The following is a 21,001-nucleotide window of genomic DNA, read 5'->3' on the forward strand; positions in this document are numbered from 1 at the left end:
CCCAGCCAAATGAAAAGAAACATAATAAGAAATCATTTATTTTCTCTGTTAAAAATCACTTGGGTTAAATGTGTATATTAAAATGTATTTAACATTATTTAAAAATATTTAAGGCTGGACAAAAACATTATTTTACAGTGTCAGTTTAAATATATATAAACTACATTCTGATCATAACCCTAATCTTTCTTGTTGATATTATTAATAATGTTGCTTCAAACGTTTAAAGGGTTCAAATAAAGCGTAACTCAAAAATAGAATGTTTTAAATAGTAACAATTATATACAAACAATATATAATACTTGGAAATGCACGTAAAAATATAGTTTTTATTTTCATCAGTTAATGGAGGACATTTCATAAATTGTTTGCCGAGCAGAACTTTGCCGTTCAGTAAAGGCTGTTGTGTCTAGTCATATTGATCGAGCCGCAGATGATGAATCAGCCGAATCTTTTATTAAATTTGACCTGAAGCCTCAGTAGGATCAATGAGGTCAGAGTTGTGCATGCATACCGCTGCTTCAGAGCTCTTCTTCTGATTGCATTAAAGTGTCTGTGCAAACGCCACACTGACTGAGAGCTTTACACTCTGCTCTTTACGCTCACCACAGTAAACTTATGAGCTAAGCTTTACTTCACTTCTGTTTGAACAAATGGACAGTAATGGACTCGTGCAAGATGAACAGTATTCTACAAATTATCAAACATATTTGTTTATAAAACTGTATTTTTGTCCATTTTGTACAGTGAAAAGCTTGATAGTCAGATAATTCTGGCCTTTTGCTACTTTAAAAAAAATGTACAATGAATAGAATGAAAGCCAGATTAAATATAAATGAACAAATAAATCCTTCCCAATTAAAATAAATACATTAAATGCATTTGCACAAGTACAGTTAAAGGCAAAATTATTAGCCCTCTATGGAAATATTTGATCTTTTTCAAATATTTTTCAAGTGACATTTAATTGACCACGAAAATTTTCACAGTATTTCCAATAATATTTTTTCTTCTAGAAATTGTCTAATTTGTAATATTTTGGCAGGAATGAAAGCAAGTTTTTAATTTTTTAAAACTATTTATGGTCAATATTATTAGCCTCCTTAAGCAATATTTTTATATTAATAATTATGACTTACATATACATATATATAAGACTTGTAGTGCTCAGCGTAATTGAGTACACCCCATTTTGAAAATTTATATTTGTATCCATTTCTCAGTGAATATAGCAATGTATTTTGGTGCATTTAAACAAAACAGATTTATTAAACAGATATACTTATTAAATAATATGTTAGTCACCAAACATATTTAGAAATTGAAAGATAATACAATTAAATTCAAGCAAAATATTGCAAAAAAAAAAAAAATACAACCTACAAAATTTCAACTAAATTTTTCCATTTTACTGATTCTTTAGATTTTTTTCTCTTTTTTTGTATTTTGTATTGTATAAATTTGTATTTAATATTTTTCTATAACATATAAATTTAGGTGTACTTGTTTTTGAACCGTTATCTATTTTGTTAGATAAGCTCCAGATTTGGCTTCAGTACTGACTAATCTAATGTATATGCACAAATATAATATTTTAAAGCTTCCTATTAAAAATATGGACTTGAAAGATAGATTTGTGAGGTGTGTACTTATATATGCTGAGCACATATGAAGAGTACATATGTTTGTACATATGAAGAGTACAGATGCAAAAGCCGCTAAACGCCACTTCCACCAAAAATGAGATAATGACATTGAGTGAATGCTTTAGGCACTTAGTACACCATCGACAAATACTTTTGCTTCAAATCATCCAAATCCCTGCGTCAGCGCATTCAGAAATAAAAGTTTGTATGCAAAAGCCACTAAACGCCGCTTGCCTTTGACAGCAAAAGCCGCTATATCCCGAGAACCAATCAGAATGCGTGAATGGAATAATATGTTTTCAATGGAACAGCACGCCGATACGCCGGCTTTTATGAGGAGACTGCTTTATTCCGCTTCCGATTTCAATTTTAAAAGATGGAGTTTGATGAACTGGATGAGCCTGTCCGACGGTCAGTGGATGGCAAATGAAAACGTCCCTTACCTCAAAACTCTGTGCAGTATAAGAAAAAGAAAACACAATGTACAGTCGGAAGTGTAACATGCATTCATAACGTTTGTTTGCGCAGCGGCGCTACTTTGAATGAGTCCAATGTATTAAACATTAAACGGCAACAATGTTTCACGAAAGACAGAGTTAAGTTCTTTTATCCCACATGGCTGCTATGCGGATAAACATGAGGTGAAAAAGAGACCAAGACCTCGAGTATGGTGAGAATGAATGAATGACAGCTTCTAAAATTGTCTGAGAGACATCCCCTTTTGCCCAGTAGGCCTACATTGTGATTTATCTGCTAATGTAAGCTATTTTAAGAGATAAATATAATGTAGAAAAGTATACATTTATATTAGCCTACTTCATATTACCTATACGTCTGATAAGCGTTTTATATCAATGGACAATGCAGATTTTGATGTTTCACAATGTTTTAAACTACAATATTTGAATCTACCAAGCTTAGTTTACAATATTTGTAGTTTACATTCCTCTATTTACATTAAATCTAAATCCCAAATATCAGAAATGACAACAGATTAAGATTTAATTAATGTCAGTTTTAATGTTATTGATTAATGCACGCACTTGACAGATTTCATTCACTCATTTTTCTTCTGCTTTTTCCCTGGTTTACCACAGTGGAATGAACCGCCACTTGACAGATTTATGTATTTTAGGTGGTTTGTGTAATGTTTAGAACATTTTTTTCTAATTACATCTTTAGTAATTTTTCAACAATTACACTGTCTTGTCCTAATAGGTGGATTTAGCTGGTTTTGACGAAAATAAAATCTACCTGGTTAAAAACCAAAGAATCGTCTAAAGGGACATTTATGAAAAATTGTTTTTTTTAAATTTACTAGCTAATAACCTTTTCATTTCATATAAAATGAAACTTCTGAGCCTAATTATATGAGCCTAATAGAAAATGTTCATTTACAAGAAAAGAGGTCTGATGAATTTAGCGGGTTTTGCATCTGAACTCTTCATATATAGACCATTTCATTAAAACCATTGGCCCATTAACATTTCTTGCTTGTTGTCAAACTATTTTAATAACTGTAGCAAGAGGCAATTCAATCATATTTTAATGTTAAAAAAGCTGTCATAACATTATTTATCAATATGTGGACCTTTAGGATTCTCGGGAACTATGGAAATTAAAAATGGTAAACAGCAAATACATTGGGGCCATTATTATTGTTTACATCCCTCAAAATGGTCTATATACAATATACAGTTGAAGTCAGAATTATTAGCCCCCCTGAATTATTAGCCCCCCTGTTTAATTTTTTTCCCAATTTCTGTTTAACAGAGAGAAGATTTATTCAACACATTTCTAAACATAATAGTTTTAAAAACTCATTTCTAATAACTGATTTATTTTATCTTCTCCATGATGACAGTAAATAATATTTTACTAGATATTTTTCAAGACACTTCTATACAGCTTACAGCTTAAAGTGACATTTAAAGGCTTAACTAGGTTAATTAGGTTAACTAGGCAGGTTAGGGTAATTGAGCAAGTTATTGTATAATGATGGTTTGTTCTGTAGACTATTGAAAAAAAAAAAATGCTTAAAGGGGCTAATAATTTTGACCTCAAAATGGAGTTAAAAAAATTTAAAACTGCTTTTATTCTAGCCAAAATAAAACAAATAAGACTTACTCCAGAAGAAAAAATATTATCAGACATTCCTTGCTCTGTTAAACATAATTTGGGACAAATTTAAAAAAGAAAGAAAAAAATTCAAGGGGGGGTGGGGGGGGATGGGTTGCTAATAATTCTCACTTCAACTGTACATACAAAATTTAAATTCTGGTTGATAAACAGATTATACTTTCCATCTTATTATTCCCGTTAACCAGTAGGATCCTAAGCAGTTTTGCCAAATTTAGCTCATTTGAACAGTATTTAGCAAACCTTTTTTATTTTTTTATGGTTTTGCACTACTCCTACATAGTGCTCCTACTCACGTTATACAATAAGCCTAAAAATAAAAATGTAAAAGCACATAAAAAAACAAAACAAAAAAAAACTCAAATCTGTGGGCTTTCATCACCACAAAGACTGGACCACTCTGATCTTAATGGATCGAATCAATCCTGAATAAAAATGGATGCAAGTTAATGAAATAATTCAAAGGAATCAAATGAAGTGCTTGATTCCTGTCAAAGCTCCCACGGTATGAGAAGTAAAGCTTATTTTCAGGTACCTTCTCCTCACCTGGACTCATACTGGCCTTGTTTATCGAGCGGCCGGATCTTTTTCTTGATGACAGGCAGTTTAGAGGTGTCAATGACTTTGGTTTCTCCGCTGTTGTACGTGAACTCGAGCGTCCCGTTCCACTCGCCCTGAGCCTTGCACACGATGGTCCCACTCGGATTGTGTTTTACCTCAGCCGTCACTCTGGAAATAACAGAGAAAAGCAGCTCAAAATCACAAATCTACTATTAAACAATCAGAATAAACTAGGGCTGGGAATAGATTCAGATGTCGAGGTTCAATTTGACTTCAATTTTTGATTCAGTTCTTGATTCAATTCAGTGATTCAATTCAAATGCTACTGATATTTCTAAAGTTGAAATATTTCAACAGTGAAATAGTCAATTATTGAAAAGAAATGAAGAGCAGCAGACCAGCAAACCTCTATACTAGATCATGGCATAATCTCAAATGAAATAAGCCCTCAAACACACTGTTTCTCTGCTCTCACCTGTGTACTTTTCCTCCGTAGAAGGGTTTGGTGTGGAAGGTGACGGTGGCCGAGTATCCGCTCCTGGCGCAGCTGATGGAAACCTTTCCACCCAGCTCCACCCAGGGCACAGTGAGGATGGAGCGGGCGAAAGCCGAGGGCAGAGTGAACACATACTGCTCATCATGATCCAGCAGATGAAGCACTCCTGACACACAAACACACACCACACAGGTCAGCTCCACTCAATATAAAGACAGGTCTGATTCATGCTGATCTCAGATGACCATAAAAGTATTGCATGTTTGATGGAGGGTTTTTTTATTTTTTTCTGGATGATTAGGAGAGAGGGCAGCGATTCTGTGTCAACTCAAATATTAGATTTTTATCATTTTTATTTGAGTGACAAAAAAACACATGAATGAGAATGCAAAAATATAACATTTCCTGCATGTATATTTACTGAGTAATCCACAGTTTTTTTTTTTGAGTTGTCAAAATGCCAATTTTCATATGAGATTTATAGTCAAATTATTGGGGTGCAAAAATTATCTTTAGAAGAATGGCAGCATCATTATTTTATTTTTTTATACAGTGATTGGTTGGTTTTGAAGTATTATATGGGGGCATATTCCATTATAGTCATCATATGGAAATGTTCATGCTTACTTTAACAAAAAACTCATTTAATAATTTGAGAATTTAAAATAAGATAATTTTGATATTTTGATAAAAAAAAAACAATAAACAAATGCGCAGGGAACTAACTGACTAAACATAACTTTAATCTAATGTAATAAATCTGAAATGAAAAAAAATGGCTAAATAGATTCAAGACTATACAAAAAAAGACATTAAACATGACAAAATAAATTGCAAGTAAATGAATAATAAATAAATCTGTAATAACTATATAGCTATATATATATATATATATATATATATATATATATATATATATATATATATATATATATATATACACACATATTATTAAAGCCAAGTTTAAAAACCCTATGAAAAAACTAAATAAAATTAAAGTTGTTTCCAAATGATATATTAGGCCATCATTAGCAAGATTTTAGGAATATTATTTTTATTATTAAATTTCATTTAATTTCCAAAATAATCCTCCTGTAGAGCCCAGGGTCGTGCATTTGACCTGTTCATCAGTCAGATCTGAAGAAACTACATTACCCTGCAACTCTCAAACTACAGTTGTAATTAATTGATTGAAGTGATTAACATGACCTATAAGTATAACATCTGATCGGATGCAGCTTTTTGAATAATGAAAAAAAAAGACATGAAAATAAAAACATTTACATTTAGAAACTAACTGACTTAAAGAAGTCATGAACTGAGAAACCCAAATTTCCTTTGTCTTTTGACATACGAGAGCTTATAGTACTATAATGACATACAAAGACTCCCAGCATGAACAAGTCAGGCAGGCAGGTATCCTTACAAAATCAGGACGCAAGTGGGCAGCTGACTCATCTATTGCACAAGCTGAAAGTATGTTGAAGCTACGTGAAATCATGGGAACGCCATGCACAGGAAGACAGGGTCTTGGAACTTCCCATATTCAGCAATGGAGAAAGGCGGGATCCAAGGATAGAAGGGCTATGATCCAGGAGGAGGTATGGAGCCTGGAGGAGGAAGGGCGAAGGGCAAGGGCAGTGGAGCTAGCATCCCAGGGAGCATGGACCAAGTGGGACCTACCCAGAAGGAAGATCACATGGGGAGATCTGTGGCGATTGGAACCTTTCCGCATGTCATTCATGTTAAGATCAGTGTATGACACACTCCCAACTCCGACAAACTTGCACAAGTGGGGCTTTAGAGAAGACCCACTGTGCATGCTTTGTGGGGAGAGGGGTACCATGGCACTAGGCTTGTGCCGGTATTCGGTAATGCGATAAATCACGGTAATGAATATGCACGATGTTGTTATTGCAGGCACTTCAAAATACCGTGAAAAATAATAGATCCAGTGCCACCGCACTATAATCCTCACACGAAGAAGAAGCATGGCGGAAGGAGGAACGCTGCCAACAATTTATCCCTCTTCAGCTTATTTTCCATCAACCGCTTGAAGAAACACTGCGTATATGCTGCGCAGAACTGATGCGCACTCTGATGTAAACAATCCCCGCATGTAGAAGCACTGTGTGCACGCAGTGCGCGCCGCCGCTGCCACCGCTCTCTAATCCTCACACGAAGAAGAAGCATGGCGGAAGGAGGAACGCTGCCGACAATTTATCCCCCTTCAAAAAGGGTAAAGTCAGAGGTTTGGAAATATTTTGGGTTCCAAAAAAATGCAGAGGGATTGCTGATCGAAGACGGTTTCCCTTTGCACATTCACTTTGATATAATTGCTCAAGTTTACTTTTATATTGTGTATTGTTTTATTTATATTTATTTGTATTTAATTGTTTGAAGTACTTTTAGTTAATTAAAAAGTTATTAAAGTTACTAAGTTGACGAAACTGAAGTTTTTTGTGTTTTTTTTACCTGTTTCCCTAGTAAAATTACAATATTGTGATAATATCGTATACCGTGATAAAAGCTCAATCAATTATTCGCAGCATGAAAATGTGATACCGGCACATGCCTACATGGCACACATCCTGTCAGGGTGTAAAATAGCACTTGCCCAAGGTAGATACAGGTGGCGCTATGACAAGGTGCTCAAGACACTCGCTAATACCCTGGAGCAAGAGAGATGCAAGAAACGCCAGCCACACAGGAGAGCAACACCATCAATCAAGTTTGTAAGAGCGGGTCAAAAGCCACCAATCACAGCAACAACAAGAACCAATCTGCTGCAAAATGCCCAATCATGGGAAATGAAGGTAGACCTAAGGGAAAGACTGCAATTCCCCCCCGTTGTCCAGAAAACCCTGAGTCCAGATGCACTACTCTGGTCTTAAGAGGCAAAGAAGATCATTCTCATCGAACTTCCAGTCCCATGGGAAGAGGGTTGTGAGCAAGCGTTGGAGAGAAAGAGTGCCAAATACCAGGACCTTTTTACATGACTGCAGGGAGAAAGGTTGGCAGGCATGGCTCTTCCCAGTCAAGGTCGGCTGTAGAGGATTCCCTGCCCAGTCAGTATGGAGGATGCTTACAGCCATTGGGGTGATGGGGAGGGAGAGAAAGATAACTGTTCGCTGGATGGGGGAGGCAGCAGAGAGAGCTTCTTTCTGGTTATGGTGCAGGAGAGAGGAGCTTAGCTGGAAGCCAGAGGGAGGTGATGGGCAGTCATTTGGCCACCACTGCTGACCCACCAATGTTGAGGGTGTTGCGGTTTAGGGTTAAAACATCCAATGATCATTGGGTACCGCCTGATGACATCAACTCTTCCTGGCCAAGGCTACATTCACAAAAAGTGAATGAAGCAGAAGCATCTTTGGATGTAATGGTAATTATAAAAACATTCTGTAATTTTCAGAACATAAAACTTTGTCGTTTCTCTCAAATCAACTTATATCGAAGGTTTTCTGTAAAAACAACAGGTTCTGAAACGTCTAATAGGGTGGATAACGCCCCATTCACACGGGGTATCAGCGTCAACACTTCACATTCACTTTGAATGGGTGACGTCAGGCGTTGCCAAAGTGCATTGTGGATCCATCGGCGCCACTTCAGTGGCTTTGCTCGCTGCAAAAGTATGGACTTTCTCAACTTTTCAAGCGCCAACGGAAGTGTCAGCCAATCAGATCGCTGTATGCAAATACACCAGCTCAGACAGTAGCCGATTGCTGACTAATTTCATATGACGATCGCGTAAGCCCCAACTTCAGACACGCCCTCTGTCAAGTGTTGACACTGAAGCCCCATGTGAATGCACCGTAAGCCCCACATCTACAGTAGACTGATACCAACGTCTATTTAACTGCCTTGTTAATATGCAGAACTCTCAGCCAATCAGAACAGTAGGAGTTTACTTCTGAGCATACAATTGGCCACGCCCATTCAAAGAGTGTTCTAATGAGGGTCAAAAACAGCACAGAAAATAGTTCGTTACTACTAAATTAGGATTTTTTTTATGTAAAACTCTTGATAACATTAAAAGTATACTTAAGAAAACTTAAAAAACAAAAACAGGTAGTTCATAACCCCTTTAAGATTAAGATTTTATTCTAAATCTGAAATATACATAAAGCTAAATAGATATTTAAATTAATTACAAAAATTAAAATTATTAAACAAATTTCTTTACAAATAATAAAATAAAATAATATATGTATATTACTGACTTTGGATATAAAATCCATATAAAATCAAAATAATAGAAAAACAATTCAAATTCAGTTTAAATAAAAATGTGTAAAATTAAGCTACAATAAATCACTTATCATATCAAAAGTTTCTCAGTGATCAAAAGTTCTCTCCATGATTAATTACAGTGACTGACTGACTCTGTGTGTGTGTGTGTGTGTGTGTGTGTGTGTGTGTGTGTGTGTGTGTGTGTGTGTGTGTGTGTGTGTGTGTGTGTGTGTGTGTGTGTGTGTGTGTGTGTGTGTGTGTGTGTGTGTGTGTGTGTGTGTGTGTGTGTGTGTGTGTGGTTGTGTCGAATGTAAAGAGCAGGAGTGTGTGGAGTGGACAGCAGCTTCTCTCGGCGGGTCTGGCCTCTTTTATTCTGCTTATATAAAGGACAGCTGTCTAGTGTTTTCTGCCAGCTCTGACCGCAGCACATCTGTTTCACTGAGAGACTCTGATCAGCCCAGTGGAGCTCTGATGAACTCACTTCAGCTGACACATCAGGAAACTGCGGCTGACAGAGCCAACATGGCTGATCGGCACAGGGGACGTTCAGTGAGTTTAAGCTGTTCAAGCGTCCCTAATTCAGTCATCATGTCAATCTGTAGGTGAGCCTGGACGCCTGATAGACATTAGGAATTCATGGGTTTAGGAACGGTGCAACACAGAGTTAATAGTTATCGGAAAACTGAAATCATAAGATGTAGAATATATGTGCACTCAAAATTTGTTTTTGCTGCTTGTTTAAACTACTTAATGAAATGAAACAACACAATTCTTGTTATCCAAATTTTATTTGGGACAACTTAATTGTTTTATGTTCAATCTACTTAAATTTGTTACGTTAACTTAATCGATTTGTGTTGGGAAGACATGAATGAATTGTGTGGACTCAGCATTTTTTACAATGTGACCTTGGGCCACGAAACCAGCCATAAGGGTCTTTTTAAATTGAGATTTATACATAATCTGAATGCTGAATAAATAAAATTGTCCGTGGTTTGTTAGGATCTTTTCAGAAAATCTGCAATCTGGGAGTTTAAAAAAATCTAAATATTGAAAAAAATCACACAAAGTTGTACAGATTAAGTTCTTCGCAATGCATATAAAAAAAAAGCTTTGATACGTTCATGGAAAAAATGACAAAATGTCTTTGCGTGATATTTTAATGATTTTCGGCATAAGAGAAATGTTGGCTTTTCCTACAAATATACAACTAGACCTCAGGGTCATGCATACCATACCTATTACTATACTATTAATGTTACTATAGTTTAATAACTACTAATAAAATAATAAATACTAATAAAAACCATATTGTTTAGGGCTGCTCGATTATGGCAAAAATTATAATGATGAATATTTTGGTCATAATTTTAATCACGATGATTTAAAATAATAGTCAGTGGGCAGTGTTGAGGGTAATGCACTACAAATAATGTGAGTTACGTTATAATATTACTTTTCTAAGTAACAAGTGAAGTAACACATTACTTAAAAAATTAAGTAATAATATTTGAGTTACTTTTTTAAAAATGTATTGTGAGTTACTTTTTGGGAAGAATGAGCTTCCTGAGGGAAGAAAACCAAGATGGCAGAGCCTTACAGTTGAAGTCAGATTTATTAGCCCCCCTTTAAATATTGTTCTTTTTAAAATATTTCCCAAATTATGTTTAACAGAGGAAGGAAATTTTCACAGTATGTTTGATAATATTTTTTCTTCTGGAGAAAGTCTTTTAATTTTTTAAAACCCATTTTAAGGTCAACATTATTAGCCTCTTTAAGCTGTTTTTATATTCGATACTTCACAGAACAAACCATTATTATACAATAACTTGCCTAATTACCCTTCTTAGTTAACCTAATTAACATATTTAAGCATTTTAATATCACTTTAAGGTGTATAGAAGTGTCTTGAAAAATATCTAGTCAAATATTATTCACTGTCATCATGGCAAAGATAAAATAAATCAGTTATTAGAGATGAGTTATTATAAGTATTATGTTTAGAAATGTGTTGAAGAAGTCTTCTCTCCGTTAAACAGAAATTGAGGGAAAAATAAACAGGGCAGCTAATAGTTCAGGTGCGCTAATAATTCAACTGTACATTTCTGTGATGGCAGTTTTCGTTTTCTTTTGAACACATGGAAGAAAAGGGGATTGCGTCAATGGACAGTGATTTTACTGAACTGATAAGACAAAAATACAAAAGTAGCAAACTCATTGCTTTCAACTTTCATTAACATGTATATATGGCATGTGTAGCGTCAGGAAGAAACACTGTTCTAATTTTTTAATACATTTTTTTAAAGGTAAATGAAGATGTAAGAAATGTAAGAGAAGAAAAATACTCAGGCAGGTATGAAAAAGTCAAAAGTAACTCAAAAGTAACGTAACACATTATTTTCCATAAAAAAAACAACTAAGTAACACAACTAGTTAGTTTTTTAGGGAGTAACTTAATATTGTAATGCACTACCTTCAAAAGTAACTTTCTCCAACACTGTCAGTGAGCCATATGACCAAAAGGTTTTGGAGATATATATCATTTCCCCCTGTAAATAAGGTGCTATTACACATATACATTTCAAAGATCATTGAATTTCACAATACCAAAGCAGAATGGGACAGAGTAAAAACTAACTAACAAAACTAACAAAAACTAACAAAACTAACAAACTAACAAAAAGTCCTCACAATAATGGAAGGGGAAAAGATCAAAACAGAACAAAAATATATAATTGAAACAATCTGCTTTGTGCATCTTCACTGAAAGAATTAAACTTCATTTGTTTCTTATTAAAAGCTACAAAAGTCCTTCATAATAGTTTTATTTTAATACATGTTTTATCATAATCGTTGGAGGCAAAAATTGAAATGTAATATGAATTTCGATTAACTGCACAGCCCTAATATTGGTTACGAACATATAATGAAAGCGATATATAGGAAATGTAAAAAAAATGCAGACACTGGACACAGGCAAATCTTTCTAGTGTATGTGTGTAGTACAGATACATTGGGGTTTCGTGTTTTTTTCTCCTCTTGTCCCTGACAAACAAATAAGTAAATATGAATTTGTGTTTGTTAAGAGTATATTTTGCATCCCACACGAAGATAGGAAATCATATAGTTCTGATGACATCATTTTCATTTTGGGTAAGGTATATCATCTTAAACTCCTGCACACTTTCTTCTGCTCCAATTAACAGTGTGTTCATGAGGGGATTAGTGCTAGTGCTGTCTTATGAGTAATTAATGATGTCCTAATTACGGAGGCCTAACACCAAATGCTGCCTTCATCCTGCATGATTATCCACTTTACTGCACACTTCTGTGAGATTTCCGAACAGGAATGCTGTTCTTATAAACTTTCTATTTATTTAAATATTTAAATGAAATATTAAAATGCAGCTTCCACTATAACAACCGTTTCTAATGATCAAAACTAAATAAAAATGAAGTCATGAAGACAACAACTATACTGACATTTTCGTTGACTGATAAAAATGTGATTGAAGGATGTTTTTTTTTAGAAAATATCCAATCAGAATTAATAAGAACTAAATGTGAAAACACGCACATTTGAAAAGTAACTGGTCCACAGTAGACGTGGGATGCGATTGAGAAAAGAAGACTCACGTTTGATGTCAAGAGAAAAAGACCATAAACCGTATAGGGAGGAAATAGTGGATAAAAACAACAAATCTAAAGCGACATCAGCATACCAGGGAATCATCCTGAAATTCACGCAAAGGTAAACTCAATCTTTTATTTGATTTATTTGATTAAACTAAAATGGAATTTTAGTCAAAAGACTAAGACTAAAACTAAATCAAAATTTGCTGTCAAAATTAACACTGGTCCCAACACAAATCGATTAAGTTAACTTCATTGTTTTTACAAATTTAAGTGGATTGAACATAAAACAAAGTTAAAGTTGAGGCCAAAAAAAAAACGTGAGAATTGTGTTGTTTTAGCTCACTTTATAGAAGTATTGTCATTTTTAAGTAACTTTAATTCATTTTTTGAGAGTGATAATAAAGTTCACAAAAAAATAAAAATACAGTGGTTCCTTGTTATTTGCAGGAGTTATGTTCTAAAAATAACCTGTAATAGGCGAAATCCGCAAAGTAGTCAGCTGTACTTATTTACAATAATTATAGATGTTTCAAGGTCGTAAAACCCCTCACTATGCACTTATTACACTTTTCTCATACAGGCATTAACATTTACACACATTTCTCTCTTGTTTACACTCTCAAAGTTTAAACCTTCATAGAAAAATAAGTCCAGTATTACAGAATGAAACCAAAGATTAAAACCTGTTTTCAGGCCCAAACATTTGTTGGAGAAGATTTATTTATTCCACAATGGCGCCGTACAGCAGCGTAACTTCTACCTTTATAGCATGTCCATTAGCATCTTCCTCTGCCTTTTGTGTGTTACTGCAGGTGCTTATGATGGTGCAGACCGTTTCATCGACATTGTGGAGTTTGTTGGAGAGAAAACTTGCAAACATACAGTACAGAACTTCAGAAGTAATACTCTGCTAGCGATAGAAGATTTATGTCAATTCGTCAGGCTGAACGCATTCTGTACTGCACAGGAGACAAAGCACGAAGGAGATTGATTGACAGTGGTCTACAGCCAATCAGGACACAACACATTATGCTAATCAGGATGCAAAACACAATGCGCTGTAGAAAAAAAGCATGTCAAATTGCACTAATACATCCGCGAAAGGTGAACCCTTGTTATAGCGAGGGACCACTGTACCTCGTTATTTACTCCATAGTGTGGTTTTAGACCTTATGAGTTTCTTGCTTCTGTTGAACAAAAAAAGATGATACACTGATGAATGCCGGTTTCTGGAAACCATCAGCCTCCATATGAGGTTGAGAAAAAACAATGCTATGGAAGTCAATGGGTCCCATACACCAGCATTTTTCTAAATATCTTCTTTTGTGTTCAACAGAAACTCAACAGGTGACAAAATTAATATTTTTTGGGTGAACTATTCCTTTAAAAACTGAGGTAAGGGCTGCTGAAAATTCTGCTTTGCAAAAAAAAACTGTTTAAATATATCAAATTAGAAAACATTATTACAATAATATCGCACACTTTTACATTATTCTCTAGCTTTTAAAATGTATATATATCCTCACCTTAGAATTATAAGGTTCTATCTTACATTTCTGTCAAAATTGAGTTATTGGCATATTCTTATTAAATGACAACTTATTTATATTATGGGATGTTTTTTTTATATAAGTTGTTTACATTTTAAGACTTTTTATTTAAAAAAACAAATGTTACACACAGACTGTTTGCTGTATGGAATGCAAAAACTTTGAAGCTCAGTATCTCAACATCATTCAGAACACAGATAGAACCTCATAAATCCAAGGTGACGATATGTGTACATGTGTATGTTGTGTATTTTAGATCGAATTTATACAAAAAAAAAAATTACCAACCCAACACATTGAACAGTAAAATACACTGTAAAAATTTATATGATCAATTAGTTTTGACAACATATGTTCTCAGTTTATTGTAACTTATTTAACTAAGTTAATCATGTTCTAACTTTTACTTATTTTATAAGTTACGCATGCTGTTTTAAGTCAGTTTAACATAATATAAGTTCAATGGACTTATAAGGTTCATTTGATTCAGCTTAAAAATTTAGGACAACCAGGATATTTTTTACAGTGTACTCACAATTAATGGTTTTTAATTACATTTATGTTGTTTTAGTGCTACAGTATGCTCAGTGCTAAGTGTATTAAAGGGGTAATAGTTCACCGAATATGAAACTTTCCACATCATTTACTAACGCTTTTTTGAATTTCTTTCTTCTTTTAAAAACAAACAAGATATTAGGAAGAATGTTGGAAAAAAACAGCCATAGTTTAAAATAAAAAAAATACTCTGGAAGTCAATGGCTGTTTTTTTTCCCAGCATTCTTCAGTTCAGTATATCTTCCTTTGTGTTTAACAAAAGAAAGAAACTCAAACAGATTTTAAACAAGCGGAGGATGAGCAAACGATGCCATTATAATTTGGGTGAACTACCCCTTTAAGTATAAACATTTATCTTTTTTGTGCCATTCTGTATATGAAAATATGTTCTGAGATATCCCTCTCCATGAAGTATGTGACCAAAACTAAGTATAATATTCAATGAATTCAGAGCAGAATCACTTGAACAAGTCTTTGCATCAGTGGAAAGGCTCAGTTCTTTGACAGCTCACCAGATTCAGGATCAAAACGAAACATTCAGGTCAACGAATGAATCAAGTGAAACATCAAGAGGAGATTTTTTTTTTCTTCTCCAGAGTTTGTTAGTTGTTATTTTGTGCACAGATGGAGTTATGATATAAGCACCAGTAAATATCACAGGCCCTGAGGCGGACAGCAAACAGCCACCATCAGCTGATCTGGAAACAGCCTCTCTGGACACACATCTGAAGTTCTGCCTGAATGAGCAAACCCTCGGGCTTTCAGCAAACTCTAATGAACAAAACTCAATGATCCCGACAGACAAATGGCTGCCATTAACAAAACACAACTGAACGCTCATTACACTATATAGCTCCGCCCACCGTGACATTTCATTGGCTCAAATTTCTGCTCTTTTTAGCTGTACATTCTGATTGGCTGTGATCTTACACCTGATAACTTGCTTTCAGCACAGCACTCTCTCATTTTATTGTGAATTAAACTAGTTTTCTTAATAAATTGGTGTATTTTCACACATATTTGGGTTTAAGGGGACTTCACATAGATAAACAGATTTTTCTTGTATATTCTGTCCTCTTCCCCCAACTACCACAGAACATATTCTGTAGTTTTATATTTTCGAAATACTTTATTCTTTATACTTTGTCTCCTCATGGAGACAAAAAAAACGGTCAAAAATGACTGGTATTGCTATTCTTGCCATGAAATGAGTAGGGCACACACACACACGCACAGATATACACTACCTGACAAAAGTCTTGTCGCCTATCCAAGTTTTAGGAACAGCAAATAATAACTTGAGTTCTAGTTGATCATTTGGTATCAGAGGTGGCTTATATGAAAGGCAAAGGCCTCTAGATACCCTCATTTTACCAAAATAAAATATGATCATGCCTTGATTTTTAATTATTTAATTAGAACAGTGAGCTCTGGCTTTGCTTAGACAAAAGTCTTGTCATTTAACAAAAATAATGTACAGTATAGAGCAGGCATCCTCAAACTTGTTCCTGGAGGTCCGGTGTCCTGCAGATTTTAGCTCCAACCCTAATCAAACACACCTGAACAAGCTAATCAAGGTCTTACTCAGTATACTTGAAACACCTAGGCAGGTGTGTTGAGACAAGTTGGAGCTAAATCCTGCAGGGCACCGGACCTCCAGGAACGGGATTGGTGACCCCTGGTATAGAATATAAAGTCATGGTGAAGTGGAAAAAGAGTTAATATTGTGTATGACTCCCATGAGCTTGGACGACTGCATCCATACATCTCTGCAATGATTCAAATAACTTATTAATAAAGTCAACTGGAATGGCAAAGAAAGCGTTCTTGCAGGACTCCCAGAGTTCATCAATGCCTCCTCCATCTTACCCCAGACATGCTCAATAATGTTCATATCTGGTGACTGGGCGGGCCAATTCTGGAGCACCTCGACCTTTTTTGCTTTCAGGAACTTTGATGTGGAGGCTAAAGTATGAGAAGGAGCGCTATCCTGCTGAAGAATTTGCCCTGTCCTGTGGTTTATCTCTCACACACCCCCTTACTGAATGTAACCTCAAACCATGATTTTTTTTCTTCACCAAACTTGACTGATTTCTGTGAGAATCTTGAGTCATGCAGGATCCAATAGTTCTTCAGCAGTATTTGTGATGATTGGGATGCAGTTTAACAGATGATTCATCTGAAAAATCTACCTTCTGCAACTTTTCCAAATGATAAACTAGAAGTCAAGGTATTATTTGTTGCTCTTAAAACTGGGAGCGACGACAACACTTTTGTCAGGTAGTGTATACACTGATATACATTAAATTAAATGTACAAAAGTGACTTTACATAGAAAGTTTAGTTTATAGTTTAATGGTTTAAACTTTTGTGAACAGTATTATTACTATTTTTGAAACCAGTATCATACTGGTTTAGAGAACAGCTGCAAAGTGTAAAGATTGAAATGTAATTGAAAAACAATGGTATAAGACTCACTATCTTCTTGCCAATCAATCAATCAATCAATCAATCAATCAATCAATCAATCAAATAAAACACATTTTAATGTACAGAGAAAAAACATTAATCAATTTTCCTATTGAGATTTGCTAAAAAATTTTTAGATCTTGGTTGTTATTATAGACAAACCCAATGTACAAATTAGGTAAAATAAGCAAACCCAGTTGAATATATAATAACCACTGATACCAACAAATGAAAAAATTAACTGGTATCAGTCAATACACAATCAATATATCGTGTAAAACAATTACCACACCAAATGACGGACAATAACATTTAAACTTGTTTTAACTCACCTTCTCCGACCATAGACACTCCTATGGACATTCCCATGAACTTGCTTTTAGTCCAAACGTGTGTGTTGACACATATCCGGCGCTCTTTGCACTCGCAGTAAAATCCAGACACCGGTGGGTGGTGGGACACCTGTTCAGCCACGAAACGCAGCCGGTAAGACCCTAAGCCCTCATTGGAGGAGGTCTGGACTGAGTGAGCAGCAGCAGCAGGAGCTGGGCTGGAGCTGGTAGTCCTGAGTGGACGGACCTTCTCTCGTGGGACATCCCATGTACAGTGGAAGCTCTCCCCCAGAATGGGGTTGTAAGGTTTCTTGGCCACAGCTCCTTTACGACCCTCATGGAAAGCGGTCAGGTAATATTCCACAAACCGGATCATGCGCTCCTCTGGTGTCGCTCCAGATGTGATGGCCAAAAATACATCTGGATGAGCCATGAAGTTAGCGTACATCTCCAAAAGGGAGCGTTTCTCTAGGATGAATGTGGGCAGCACCACCTGAGAAACAAAAAATAGAGGGTTAGATTATCTGACTGGTTTGTAGGATACACAGAGCAATGATAAGTGAGAACGAAAAAGTTTTTTGGTCAATGTTTACATAATTTCACCGGTGGTTGACAATAACTTACTGTTTTATAAACGAGTCTCTAAATTCTGTAAAATTCTCATTCATTCATGAGCAAAACAAATGACTGTAATTGAGCAAACAAATCTTGATTCATTCACCTAACCAATTTAATGGATAACACTGATTCATTCTGCAAAATTATGAGAATATTATGAGAAAGTCATTGAATCACTCACGCATCATGTTCATTGTAAAACATTGTTTTGTACAGGAATGACAAATTATTAAGAGCAAGCTACGTAATCATATACTCAACTAACTTGTTTAAAAAAATGCGAATCATAATTAGCAAGTCATTGAATCATTCACTAAACCAATTTGGTGAAACATGCTGATTTATTTAGGACAGAAGCAAGCGATTATCTTTATAAAACAAGCTATTTTGAGCAAGTCACTGAATCATTCACCTAACCAATTTGATGGAAAAAAAACTGATTTACTCAGTGTTAAAGAAAGCAAGTAACGAGAAAATCATTGAATCCCTCACTCATCCGATTCATTGTAAAATACTGATTCATTTACAAATGACAGACGGGATTATGAGCAAGCCAATAAGACATACGCTAAACTAATTTGGTTAAAAAATGCTGATTCATTCAGGAACAAAATAGCTAATTGTAACTGAACAAATTTAAATCTTTAAAGCAGGAGATTATCTTAATGAACTAGCCATTTTAAACAAGCAATTTAATCATCTGTCTAACCAAGGATATGGAATGGTAAATATTGAGTTATTCACAAAATAATTTTGGCAAAACAAGTGATTATAAGAAAGTCTTTGAATTACTCACTCATCCAATTCGTTCATTTGATTCATTTAGGAACGAAACAAAATCATACAATCAACTAATAAAAATGCTGTTTCATTTAAGAATGAAGCAAGAAGTTATATTTATAAGCAATGAACTCAATATATTACCTTATCAATTTGATGGAAAACCGACTTAATCAACCAATTTATTGAAACACCGATTCATTCATAAACTAAGCAAAACATTATTTTGAAAATCCTGATTCATTCAACAACAACAAAAAACAACAACAGTCTTGACTAGAAGTGATAAAATCATTTACTAAAATATTTTTCAAATTCTCAAATTAATTAAAAAAGCAATTATCTTTATGAGCAAGTCAGTAAATGATTCACTCCTCCAATTTGTTAAAACATGCTGATTTATTTAGGACAGAAGCAAGCAATTATCTTTGTAAAACCAGCTATTTTGAGGAAGTCGCTGAATCATTCACCTAATAAATTTAATAGAAAAAAGTGACCCACTCAGTGTTAAAGAAAGCAAGTGATGAGAAAATCACTGAATCACTCACTCATCCGATTCATTGTACCAATTCATTTAGAAATGACAGATGTGATTATGCTAAACTATATGCTAAACATATGCCAAACTAATTTGTTTAAAAAAATGCTGATTTATTTAGGAACATAATAGCCAATTTTAATTGAACAAGTCATTGAATCATTCACTCCACCAATTTGTTGAAACATGCTTATTCTTTTAGAAATAGAGTAGGAGATTATCTTTATGAAACAAGCAACTGAGAAGCAATTTTCTTTCTCTCAACAGAGAGAGAGAGAGGGGAGAAGAGAGCCCTAAGCTTATAAGATCCTTGATTCTGAGGCTTCAGAGGGGAGTTTGAACTCAGGTAGGTCTCGAGAACTCCCCTGCTATTTATGGCTAATGACGAATTAGGGATTGCTACAGAGAGATATACTGCTGATTAAGAGCTGGTCTATGGTGCTAATTTGGTTTGGTCAGTTCACCTTCGTTGCAAGTTTTTGGACTGTGGGAGGAAACCAGAGAACCCGGGGGAAACCCACGCAAGCATGGGGAGAACATGTAAACTTTGCACAGAAATGTCGACTGGCCTGTTAGAGACGTGGATCAGTGACGTTCTTGTTGTGAGGCAACAGTGCTAACCACTGGGCCGCCATGCAGCCTTTCGAGGACAAGAAAGGAGGAATAGGGGTGGAAGGGAGGATTCTTCAAGGCAAAGATGACTGATGTAAGGAACTGGTTATTAATAATAAGTTAGGAATCATCCAATTGGTAAATCATGCATTAGCTAATGTGGGACCAGCTGCGGTCAATCATAAGCATGTGATCCTCTCGAAATTATTTTCTAAATAAACTTCACTAATTGTTTACAAAATAGTTTTTGGTTAAATATCGATAGTTACTCGATAGTTATCGAGTCACTTACTCATCCAATTCATTGTAAAACAGTGATTCATTCAGGAATTAAACTAAATCGTACAATCAACTAATAAAAAATACGCAGTTTCATTTGATTCAATTTGATAGAAAACTGACTCACTCAACCAATTTATTGAAGCACTGATTCATTCATAAACTAAGCAAAACATTATTTTGCTTTAAAAGTCCTGATTCAAAAACAAAACAAGCAACAGTCTTGACTAGAAGTGATTGAATCATTTGCTAAAACATTTTTCAAAAGCTCAAATTCCTTAAAAAAGCAATTATCTTTATGAGCAAGTCAGTAAATGATTCACTCCATAAATCAATAGCTATGTTTCTTTTGGATTTGCGCATAAAAAATGTGGAAAATGGAAAAGCGAAGATACACACACACAAAAAAAAAAAAATTGCATAAAAAACATATGCACATAACTAAGTAGGACAAACCTAAAATTTGGTACGGAAAAATGTGCATAAACTGCGATGAAGACACTGTTACCGAACAAATTAGAGTATGCGCCTTAAAAAAGGTCATGTGGTTTTGTTAAAAG

The 21,001-nt window shown here is 34.8% G+C and overlaps 1 protein-coding gene across 2 annotated transcripts in view; it reads right to left on the reverse strand.

Annotated features, from left to right (window-relative positions):
• The window catches only part of osbpl10b (oxysterol binding protein-like 10b), a 103,747-nt gene that overhangs the window by 3,786 nt on the left and 78,960 nt on the right, over window positions 1-21,001 (reverse strand). For both annotated transcript variants that reach the window (XM_056475420.1, XM_056475421.1), the window contains 3 exons: window positions 17,615-18,107; window positions 4,822-5,008; window positions 4,332-4,514 (listed from right to left, as the gene is read on the reverse strand). In XM_056475420.1, coding sequence (XP_056331395.1) covers window positions 4,332-4,514; window positions 4,822-5,008; window positions 17,615-18,107 — 863 coding nt within the window. The remainder of the gene's footprint in view (window positions 1-4,331; window positions 4,515-4,821; window positions 5,009-17,614; window positions 18,108-21,001) is intronic.

Source organism: Danio aesculapii, chromosome 16 (assembly GCF_903798145.1).
Source record: "Danio aesculapii chromosome 16, fDanAes4.1, whole genome shotgun sequence".
Lineage (NCBI taxonomy): Eukaryota > Metazoa > Chordata > Actinopteri > Cypriniformes > Danionidae > Danio > Danio aesculapii.